This window comes from Poecilia latipinna, unplaced genomic scaffold (genome assembly GCF_001443285.1).
Source record: "Poecilia latipinna isolate Pla-1442-1.1 unplaced genomic scaffold, P_latipinna-1.0 Scaffold1540, whole genome shotgun sequence".
Classification (NCBI taxonomy): Eukaryota; Metazoa; Chordata; class Actinopteri; order Cyprinodontiformes; family Poeciliidae; genus Poecilia; species Poecilia latipinna.
Genome location: NW_015114156.1, coordinates 26,599 through 38,268, shown reverse-complemented (window position 1 = coordinate 38,268; position 11,670 = coordinate 26,599). Strand labels below are relative to the sequence as shown.

The 11,670-nt window shown below is 37.3% G+C and overlaps 2 protein-coding genes and 1 long non-coding RNA gene across 4 annotated transcripts in view; 1 reads left to right on the top strand and 2 right to left on the bottom strand.

The window, feature by feature from the left end:
- On the bottom strand, positions 1-6,042 carry LOC106963489 (uncharacterized). Its single transcript, XM_015058419.1, has 4 exons — positions 5,936-6,042; positions 3,871-4,455; positions 3,672-3,788; positions 1-1,228 (listed from the first exon to the last, which is right to left on the bottom strand). The coding sequence occupies exons 1-4, from the start codon at positions 5,947-5,949 to the stop codon at positions 391-393; spliced, it is 1,554 nt and encodes a 517-aa protein (XP_014913905.1). The 5' UTR covers positions 5,950-6,042; the 3' UTR covers positions 1-390.
- Positions 6,043-6,050: 8 nt separating this feature from the next.
- On the top strand, positions 6,051-7,063 carry LOC106963490 (uncharacterized). 2 transcript variants are annotated; one of them, XR_001428203.1, is made up of 2 exons: positions 6,051-6,194; positions 6,797-7,063. It is a non-coding gene; the product is annotated as an uncharacterized LOC106963490 (long non-coding RNA). The 2 variants fall into 2 exon arrangements; XR_001428204.1 differs by lacking the exon at positions 6,051-6,194 and adding an exon at positions 6,327-6,607.
- Positions 7,064-7,564: 501 nt separating this feature from the next.
- The window catches only part of LOC106963488 (uncharacterized), a 12,976-nt gene continuing 8,870 nt past the window's right edge, over positions 7,565-11,670 (bottom strand). The window contains exons 3-6 of the mRNA XM_015058418.1: positions 11,008-11,049; positions 9,839-10,405; positions 9,623-9,736; positions 7,565-9,529 (exon numbers count right to left, since the gene is read on the bottom strand). Of these exons, the coding sequence (XP_014913904.1) occupies positions 8,614-9,529; positions 9,623-9,736; positions 9,839-10,405; positions 11,008-11,021 (1,611 nt within the window). The 5' untranslated portion in view covers positions 11,022-11,049 and the 3' untranslated portion in view covers positions 7,565-8,613. The remainder of the gene's footprint in view (positions 9,530-9,622; positions 9,737-9,838; positions 10,406-11,007; positions 11,050-11,670) is intronic.

The following is an 11,670-nucleotide window of genomic DNA, read 5'->3' as shown; positions in this document are numbered from 1 at the left end:
AAATAAAAACTAATCAAATTCCTTCTGCAAGCACATCTGGAAATGTTTACATTATTTCAAATAGTCTCATTTGCAAATGAATTAACTAAATTCTTAAAGAGGCAGAATTATGAATTTCCCAGGTACAAGTTGCCGTTTTATAGCACAATCAAGATACAACCAATTACCTTCAGTTGTTATAAAAATGCTGTTTATATCAAATATGAAAAGGAATTTAGCTTCACAATTCAACGCCTTGAAATTAGGTTTCTGTCTCTTTAAGAAACTCCTGCTCTTTCTGACAATCCACCTTCAACATGGAGTAGTGCTCCTCCATTATGCCGTTCACAATGTACCTTTTTTCAATGTCATCCATACTTTTGTTCTCTTTATCCCTTCAGATCTAGTTTCTTATTTGTCGTCTTGAAGAAATGCCATCTGCAGGATATTTTTGTTTTCTTCTTTGGTCAGTTTGCTTTGACACAAAGAGTTGCAGATCTTCTCCCATGACTCTATCTGCGAGCGGAACAATGCAGCTCTGGCTCTGAGGAACTTTGAGACTTTAGTCTTGCTGCCTTTAGCCAGAGTCAGGCTTTCTTTGGCGATAAAGAATATATCCATGCCGAGGAAGAGGACATTAAGTGCAATGAAGCCAGCTCTGGCTCCCCTGGTGAGAGCGAGAGGCCCTTTAACTGCTGCCTGACCAACATCAGCACTATCAACGATGGAATCAATACCCTTTCCTATGGTGTATAGTTTATGAGCACTCCTGACTACTCCCAACAACACCTCTATGTTACTTTGCTCCAGATTAATTACTTGTTTCATCACCTCATCAAGAGAATCCTGGACCTTTTGGAAATCCTCATAGAACTTTCCAAAGACTTCATTTGCTTTTTTCTGTTGACTAGAATTAACTCCCACCTCTGTTAAGGTGGTTACCAAGCTGTTGGCTCCACTTGTTACCCCCATCGACACACCGGCGATGGTCAGCCCCACAGACAGTCCGGCTGTGACTGGGATTAAGGCCAAACCAACAATGGAGAGGACGCCACCAGCGGCTCCCACTGAGCTGCTTGTGATACTGGAGATCTTTGCTCCTTTGTTCATCTTTTCTAGCTGAGCGGCACACTGCTCCACGTCGTCTAGAAACTTTAGCAGTTTGGGTTGTTGCTCATTAAAGATGCTGATGAAACCAGCTGAAGAGACATCCTGGAACAGGAACTCCATCCGAAAGTCCTCGTCCATCCTGTGGAACAAATTTTAAATCAAAATATAATTCTAACATGAAATTGAAAAGAAAAAAAAAACAGAATAAAAATTATATGCAAGATAATTATAATTAATTGCAAGATAATTATAATTAATTCAAGAAATGTATTGTTAGAAGATTATTTAAAACTTTTAACGCACATTAAAACAAGAAAAAAATGTATTCACACAAGTGCATGTTATACGGACATCCGGAAATTTTGCGCAGCCGCACCACACTATGAGCAGAAAGACGATTCTTTATAGATTAATTAACAATTCATTTATTAATTTAATGCAGTGCGCCACAGCAAAGGGGAGAATAACGCAAAAAAACCGTTAAAGGACAACTCAAAATTACTTTTTTTGCCGCTCTGTGTTGACGTCGTTACACGCACATTCGTTGTCATAGCAACTGATGAGAACGCTTCAGGATTCAACAACCCAAAAGTCGAACATTTTCCGTACAGAGAACAGAACATTCGGTGAGTTAGTTATTTATCGATTCACTGTGATTGATTAGCTACCGCTGCTACTAGCCATTATAACAGCGGTGGTTGATTAGCTATCGCTGCTATTAGCCATTATAACAGCGGTGGTTGATTAGCTACCGCTGCTATTAGCTAATCTAACACCACGCACCTAATACAGAATCCTAATTTCGTGACTGACTGTAGTAAATTAAGACTACTGTTCTACAAACTGTTCTAGTATAAATACGTGGAGAAATAGGTGTGTTTGTGCTTAGCTTTTTCTTCATTGTGACAATAACACCACACCTTAGTGCAGACAACTCATCTGTCATTTCCACCACCTTTAATAACAGCACATCAAGTTAATTCATCTCCTCTACTTCAGGCCAAGCCTCATCCCTGACTCTGAGATTAACCTTTTTCCTATTAGGAACTATGGACTCATTCTGAACAGGGCCACATTATCTGCAAAACATCTGGTGAATAGACAGAACAAATAGGATTGGTGACAAAAATTTGTTTTGGTGAAGTCCAATACAAAATGAAGGAGGAGCACTTAGCTCTGAGACTGAAGACAGCCCCAAACTGTCACCATGTCCTGACCAGAAGTGGGCAGAGAACCCAAAAATATTACTCAAGTAAAAGTAGAACTACTTCAACTTATCTTACCTGGCATAAAAAAAGTATTTGGTAAAAAGTCTACTCAAGTACTGCGTAACTGATCAAATTATCAATCATTTGATATTTAAAACTTAGATAATCAGACAGACCAAAATGTAAAGTTAAGTGGAAATTTTTGTAATTTAAGAACAAAAATGACAATCCAAATAAATAACAAAATCGGGAAAAATAATATTTTTCCAAATCAGTTTCTTTCAATAAAAAACTTATCAAAATTAAACAAAGACTGCAGGTGTGTCTCTGTGTCTGGTGAATTTTTGGTTAAAATATGTTATTTTCAATTAGTAGGTAGAAAATACAGAAATTTTACTATGTAAAAGTAAAAAGTACAGCATAGTAAAACTACTTAACAAAAAAGTTGCTCAAGTAAATGTAACTAGTTACTACACAACTCTGGTCCTGACAAGAGTTGGGTAGTAACAGAACCAAACGAGGAGAAGCAGCATTCAGATTTGGAGCAAACTTCCAGAAAACTGTAAAACAGCTGAAACACTTGGTGCCTTTAAATCTCAACTTAAAACCCACCTGCTTAGAGTTGCTTATGGCTAAATTAGGGTTAGAGTGGGTTTTGATGTCTTCGATGTTTTTAATGTTTTTATCTTTACTTTTTTATCTATTTATTAATTTCTTTTCATTTCTCTTTCTCACTGTTTACGTTTTAATGATGTAAAGCCCCCTAGAAAACGTCCCAGTTAAACGTTTAACTGAAGTCCTAAAAGGGTTTTAATGTTTTTATCTCTTTTAATCTTTTTTTCAAAATCTCTTTCTCTTTCTTACTGTTTATTCAATGTCACATGCTGTTTTTATTTTAATTATGAAAAGCACTTTGAAATGCCTTGCTGCTGAAATGTGCTCTACAAATAAAATTTGATTGATTGACAAGATGAGATAATCTATTAAAAAAAATAAATTTCTGGTTTCCCTCAAAGCTAACTAGAAACAACCAATCAGAGCCAGGAGGTGGGTCTTAGCGCTGTCAATCACTCTTGGGTATGCACTCAAGAATGCTAGGTTAGTTCAACGATAAACAGTTTTTCTGGAACGGTAAGTTGTTTCTATTGTTTCCTGATTCAGAGCTCTAAAACACTCCACCTTGAACAAATGTGTGGAAATTTTTATTTTTTTAATGAAAATTACGTTATAGCTTTCAAGTTGCAGGATGTAACCGGCCATCCCGGGTGTAAAATGATGTTATCAGGTTTTCTACTTGTATTTTTATATTAAAATAATCTATAAAGGTTCCAGCTTCCTTGCAAATATTCAACTGAAAAAATAGTTAAAAATTACCTGATTTTGTCCAGTAGTTTAATCTGATCTGTCATCTTTTGCATGTCGTTTTCACACAGGTCGTCAGAATTCACTGCAATTTCTTCAGCCATTTCCATGCAAATGTCAAAGTTAACGCTGTGGAAGATAAAAGCTTAAAATGTTATTTTATTCAAAACAACATTAGAGTTCATTCTTTATGTCTAATAATATAAATTACCTCTGGCTGTGAATTACACATATCCTGTTGGCGGTGTCGATGTAATTCTGCAGCTGGAATGCCAGAACCTCCACATTGTGAAGGTTTGGGAGGAAGAAGGTCTTTGCATCTCTTTTGAACTCCAGGATGAGAGGACAGATTTGTTGTGCAGAGCTGATTACAGCCTGAACATCATCAAAGCTGATCTTTTCAGGAAGGTAGATGATCTGGTTCTCAGTGAACACATGGAGCGAAGTGACCGCCAGCTTCTCCACTGCATCCAAGAAAGTGTTGAGTTCCTCCAGACCTCCCAGCGTGTCTTCCAGCACTTCAGCCAGCGTCTTTTCCAGATCTAACAGTTTACTCTCCGCCTTGAGCTGCAAGCTGCTCTTGACGTATTTACAAAAAGACGGCCATTTGCCCTCTGACCTGGCAAAAGTGGGGTCAATTTTATCAGCCATTTCTTTGATACTCATCATTTTCACATACTCCATTTCCCTGCAGTCCTTCCATTCTGAGAATATCTCATAAAAATCTTTCACCGTTGCCATGTAAGTCAGAGTATCAGTGACGTACTGACACAAGGTGCGCTGCAGCCGCCTCCACCTGTAGGACAGGAAGTGTTTCTGTTTTAGAAAAAAGATATAAGAAAAACAAAGGCAAACATCTCTAACAATAGATATATTAGAGATAAAAAGTCTAACAGAATAAACTATTAGCTTGTTTGCTGTTAGGAACGGTCAAACCTGGTGTCCAAACATTTGGCCATGAAAGTTGATGGCACTTTAATGTCACACAAATTATTTTAAAGGCACAGTTTTGTGTTTTCCAGCCACATTGTGTTATTTTATAGCAAAATCCAGTAGTTATGTTATCTTCAGTTGTTATAAAAATGCTATTTATATCATACATGATTTAAAAGACATTGGATTTTTTAAATCTAATGCCCTGAAATTGGGCCTCTGTCTCTTTAAGAAACTCCTGCTCTTTCTGACACTCTGCCGTCAGGAAGTCATCACAGCCTAAATACTGCGCCTTTAAAGCAAACTTTTAATGCCTTTTTTGCACAGTAATAAGCTAAAAATGTAAAAAACAAAACAATCAACAATCTAGTCAGATTTTTGTTGAAAAATTATTTTGTACAACTGTGATATTTTCAGAGTTTCAAACATTTTGGGATCAATTGTTTTCTTATTGGTGTTCCAGATGATTTGCGTTTGAGTAAAAGTGGGTCGATATTTGCGGATGAAAGCAGAAACATCGTTAATTATTGGGAATTGATTTCTGTACCTCTTTTTTATGTCATTTATCTGTAAAAAATAAAATAAAATCTTTCCCCACAAGATGAAAAATGGTTAATCAGCAGAAGCGACGCATGTACCAGATCTGGTCCATTCTTGAAATGAGTTCAGGGACGACCACATAAAATCCTCCAGAGGACCATAAATGGCCCTCGTGCCACACTTTGGACATCCCTAAGTTAATCTATTTAATAGTTGTTATTTATTTTACTGCTGGCTTCTGTTGGACCTTATATGCTGCAGTAAAGTGCAAAACAGTTTTATTATTTGCATAATTTAAACTTTGTCTTGACATGTAACTCACTTACTGGCTTTATATATTTTTAATGTTTTAGATTTTTTCATGCATGGCACATTCTCCTAAATGTAATTTAAACCATTTGAATGATCTTAAATTCAGCACATCTGACATCAAGTTCAGTATCTTTGTGTCAGAGAGATGGTTTTATCACAGCAGATTGTTGGCTAAAACAAAGCTTGATTTTAGATAACAGTTATCTTCCAGTATGGAGTAAATAAAGTGGAGACATTCATATCATTTTTAATCAAATCATTATTTACAGGCTATAGTTATTCCTATATATTGAGAAAAATACATTAAATATATTTGTTCAGAAAGCATCTGCTGTCTGCTTCTCGTTTAAAAATAATTTAAAAATGATGGATTTGTGTTCAGAAAGTTTCAGTTAAACAATTTCAAGTGAACAGAAGTGCATTTTATTTTTTTAATGCTGTGAAGCTGTTAATTAATCACAGATGTAAATAAATTATAGTTATTTCTTTACCTTTCTCCAGGCATGTCGTTGGATTCTCAGCGTTGCGGTTCTGCAGCCTTCAGCTCTCCAGAGCTACTGATTAAGAACCGTTAAACCAGAGCAGTTGGTCTCAGTTTCTGCCTTTTATTCTGAACCGCACCTTCTTTATAGTGACCAGTTTCGCAAAAACTGGTCAGACGACATTTCAAGCTCGCTAGCCGGACCCTGGAACATACATCTTTTGGACTTCGGTTGGATGAGTTGGAGTTACCTTTCTGCCGCCTCCCCGGTAAAGTAAAAGAAATAAGAACACATTCTTTTCTGTGAATAAAGTTTTGAAATATTTCTCGTTGACTTCGTTTGACTTCGTGAGAATCCTGGCGCAGTCTATAATTGCAAATTATTTTGCAGTCTTTTTTTTTTTAATAACAAAATGGTATATATTTTACAATGCTGTGTTTGCTTGTGTATTATAAAAGTAAAACGCGGTGTATTACTATTCATGTATTTTACCGAACTCAAAGTACCGGCCATTTTTTCAAGTCAAACTGAACTGGGCGCGTGAAAGCTAACCGTTCATGGCGTCATGCTACTTATGTCTCAGTCCTGCTTTTAAAAATATCAAGCTGCAGTTGTCTTATGTGCTAAACATGAGTTGATGTCCCGGTTGTTAACATAAAAGCAGGTGGCCATTTAACTTCGGTAAATATACTGTCCATGTCAAGCTTGGGGTTTTAATATGGGAAATGTCGCCTGGGGGGGAGGAGAGTACTTTAGAACAGAACTCCTCCCAGCCCCCCACCCCAAATGATTGATTTAATCATTGGAAGACTTGCATGTTTTGGTGTTTATGTTTCTTTCTCCTTATATTTTGTTTTCTCTCCTCAACAGCTGCATCCAGACACTCCTGAACTTTTCCTGGCAAGCAACTAGGCATCTTTATAATAGGTGTGTACATTTGTTTTTGTTTTACTCAACCTGTTAAACATTTAGTTTAAATCAAGAAATGTGTGGTGTTTTCTACAATAACATAAACATAATGTTTTGTTGTGTCTTTCTAATAATGTCTAATGCAGCACTATGTAACTTATGATAGTGTTTTTAGATATTTGTTGAAGCTGTCACTGTGTCGTGATATTGCATGGGAGATAATCTGTGGAAAACATGTAGCTCTTCTGTTAGCCAGTGCTAACTGGATTCAAACAGTCAGAGCCAGGAGGCAGGTGTTAGCGTGTCAATCACAAACTCTTGTGGTGCTGCTCATCCCACTTCTCCCTGATCTCTTGCGTTTGGCTACGCTGCAGCTAACAGAACCTCTCATGAATGTTAAGGATGAATGTTAAGGCTAGTTAGCACGGACACCGATGACAGTGGATAAACGGCTTTCCTGTAATGGTAAGTTGATTGACAGCGCTAAGACTCTCCTCCTGTCTCTGATTGGTTGGTTTTGATTGGGAGTGATGAATTTCTTCAGATGGAAATAGTAGCTCAGGGGGAGTGGAGGAGTTTATTTTCACAAATTATACATAACATAAAATCATGACATGGTGACTTTATTTTAACAAATATGTAAAAATCTGTGTATGTTTTTATTTTCTCAAGAAAATATTTGTGTACTTGTGTATGTTAGGGATGCACCAATAAATATTCCCCAAATCCTTAATTTTGAAGATTAATTTTAATGTTGGTATGAACACAGTATTTACTGCTAGTGAATTATTCATACAGCATCCAATTCACTATTTGAAGCAAGATTAAAACCAACTTAAACATTTTGCTAAAGGCATAAATCTTATTGCAAAAAGAAAAATAAAAAGAAGAAACTTTCTAAACAACCTCTAAATACAAGACATTTAACATACATTGATAACTAAATAGTAAAAGTATAACTAACCTGTGTAATGTTAAAATTAGATAAAAACAATTTTCTTTGCAAAGTCATAAGTCAAGTTCTTGAAGTTTAGCTTTTTAATCAACTGACTTTTATAATATAAGACTGCAAAGCCTGAGACACAGTGGACTTCAAATAATGTTTTTTAGTTTAATTTACTGAAAGGTTTCAGTAAATTAATTTCACAGGCAAAGTACAAAATGTACATAAAGAAACCCAGATTTCCAAAGAAAAATGCTTTGTGCATTTTATAAATTTAATTTAGGCAAATAAGACTGGAGACGTTAGGAGGGAAAGTGGCAGCATGTTTCTAACTTAAATACAAGGTAGGATGCTCACTGTTCAAGCTTCCTGTCTGCAGTCCAGACAGGAGGCTGTTTTTATTATCATTTCATAAAGATAGTTTACCTTTCTGTCAGTAATACATACTACAGTTTTTTGTGTAATTGTAGAAAGAGCAAAGAGAGAGAAATGCCCACTGAGTCCCTGGAGTGACGCCAACTAGAGTTTTATTGATCAGAGTTTCTCACCTTTTCCACCGGGAAGAGAGAAGTTATGCTGGTCTGGAGGTTATGGCTGCTACTGACTGACTTAGTCTGGTAAAAGGTGCAGACAAGTTAAACACGAATATCTTGATTAAATGCTGGTGAAATGGAGACTAACAGTCACCTGTAGCTAAACTAACATACTTATAAACAAAATGTTTTTCTGTTGAAAAACTGGGTTACAAATTGAAACCCTTTTTGTTGTTTTAGTTTTTCTCTTAGGGAGTCAACCAAAGCAAATATCTATGCATCCATTAATATACAGATTGCTGTTAGACAGGATAAAATGGCTTCTCAAGCATCTCTCTGTTTTCCTCTGCGGTCAGTTTGCTGTTACACAGTGAGTTGTGGATTTTCCCCCAGGCCTCCATCTCTGAGCGCCACAGAGCAGCTCTGGCTCTGAGGAACTTGGAGACATTAGTCTCTGTCCCTTTAGCCAGGGCCACGCTGTCTTTAGTGATGAAGAAGATATCCATCCCAATGAAGAGGGCATTGACTGCAATAAAGCCAACTCTGGCTGACTTGGAGAGAGCAAGAGGCCCTTTAACTGCTGCCTGAGCAATTTCAGGAACATCTGAGGCCACATTGGATACAGAACCCACTGCTTTTCCTTCCTGTAGTGCAACTTTACCTGCTTTTGGAACAGCAGCGACATCAACAATGAAGTCACCAGCCTTTTCAATACCACGTGATTTCCAAGCAGTCTGGCCTGCCATGTAAAACACATTTTTAGTGCTTTGTGTAACTTCAGCATATGGTATTTTAGCCGCCTCTTCCAGACAATCCTGGATTCTCTGAACAGCATTCATGAATCTTTGAAAGGCTGTGTTCGCTTTTTTTGTTTGTGTATTATTAACTCCAACCTCTGTTAAGGTGGTTACCAAGCTGTTCAGTCCACTAGTTCCTCCCACAGCTGCACCAGCAATGGTCAACCCTACAGACACACCAAATGTAACTGGAATTAGAGCCAAACCAACAATGGACAGGATTCCTCCCACTACTCCCACTGAGCTCCCAGCCACACTGGAGATCTTTGCTCCCTTATTCATTCTGTCTAACTGAACTGCACACTGTTCAATCTGATCTAGAAACTGCAGCATCTCAGGAAGCTCATCATTGTACTTCTTAACAAAAATTGAATAGTTGATCCTCTGGAACAGGAACATCATCCGGAAGTCGTCGTCCATCCTGGGGAAGAAAATTGTCTTTATAAGTTTTTCCATTTGAAAACTTGGGAAAATCTTTAAGTCATAATGTAGTTATTGGGGGTTTGGATCTTGCCTGATTTTATCGAGTTGTTTGACCTGATCAGTCATTTTTTGCATGTCATCATCAGATAAATGACATTCAATAGCAATGTCCTCTGTTATTCCCAGGGAAATGTCAATTTTGAGGCTGTGGAAGACAGAAAAAGTCTGAATTCTTGTTCCTTTTGAAAGTATATTAATATACTTTATTATACTTAATTACTTTATTACTTTATTAAGACAAATGTACCTGCCAGCAAAGCTTTGAAAGATCTTCTTGCTGGTGTCTATGTGTTTTTCCAGCTGGTACAGCAGAACCTCCACGTTGTGTCTTGTGGGAACAAAGAAAGCCGCTGCGTCTCGTTTGAACTCCAGTATTAAAGGGCAGATCCATCGGGCAGATTTGATCAGATCCTGAACTTTGTCAAACCTGATTCCTTCAGGCACGATCAATATCTGGTTCTCAGTGAAAACCTGCAGAGATGTGACTGCCAGCTTCTCCACTGCATCCAAGAAGCTGTTGAGTTTCTCCAAACCCTTCAGTGTTTCTTTCAGCACTTCACCAAGTACATTTTCAAGCTCTTCAACACTTTTTGTTTTTAATGTGCTCACAGGTTTCTCAGAGCTCTTCTCTTTGCCCTCTGACATTGTGAAAGACGAGTTAATCTCATCAGCCCTTCTTTTGATATCTTTGATTTCCTCCACCTCTTTCTCTCTGCATTTCTTCCATCCAGGGAACATCTCACAGAAATCCTTCACAGCTACGATGTAAGTCAGAGTATCTGCGACATACTGACACAGAGTCTGTAGTTTCCATCTGTAGAAAAGATTACAATAGATTACTGTAACTCTTTGTATTTAGTGTTGGACCAGAGCGTCCAAAACGCTGCAGCTCGTCTGTGGATCGTCTCCCTCTGTCTGTTAAACTCTGTCAGTAGGTCAGTTTAAGTCCAGACTGAAAACTCATCTGTCCTCCCTGGACTTTAACAGCTAAAGAGAAAAGGTAAAGGACGGAATATAATTGCTGCAGCTAAATTTCAAGATTTCGGGGGTTTTAATCATATTAGTAGCTTTTGGTATCTCTGCCAATTTTATATTTCTCTTATTATATTTAAATGTAATTTTATTTCTATTTTATCATTTATCTATCTGTGATGTGGTTGTTGTGAAACTGAGGCTGTTGAATGTGCTGTATAAATAAACCCTGACTTGGAAAAAAAAAGTCATTCTAGATTTAAATAAATAAACAAACATTACCACATCAAACCTCTTCTAACAAGGAGAAATAAAAAATAGGCTAAATAACAAAAACTCTTTCATCACAAGTACTGTTTCCATACCTCTGCCATAAATATGCTGGAATTTCACCCCCCCCCCCCCCACACACACACACACACAATTGTATCATGTTTGTTTTACCTGTTCTGAGACATCTTCTCATAAACTCACTTGTGTCTTTTGCTGTTCAAAGGAAAATAGAAAAGCAAAGTTTTAGCTTTTAATGTAAAGTTAAATTAAAACATCAAACTCTTATATTCAGAATTTGCACAAAAACTAAAAACTCAAACTGATTATTTTCATAAGAGCACAAGTTGATCACCCAGATGAGAAGAAATACACAAGGTCTTCTGTAGATAGATTTTCTTTTGATTATGTTAAATGCCACATCCACACCATGAAAAGAAACTGACTTCCTATTTAAAAACTTACTTAACAAGCTGATAGTCTTTATATTTCTTGGCTGCAGGATGTTAGGCACATTAAACTAGCAGGCATTAAAGCAATAAACACAGATCACCCCTCAAAAAAGCCCACGGACGTTCTCCCAAGATAACTATGTAAGCACAGTTATCACTTATCACCTTCAAGAGACACTACCATTTAAAATAAATAAAAAAAGAGTCTACGTACTGCAAAAGAATCAAAAACAGGACAAGCAGGCCAAAATCACAAAGAAAAAAACAAAAGCTAACAGAAACTCTGCATGGAGACGTCATGTGGCCTACAGCCTCTGGTGTGGCGCACATCAACAGGCGCATCCCTGGTGGTGGAAGAGCAGAAACGGGACGGAGGGCGGGTCCA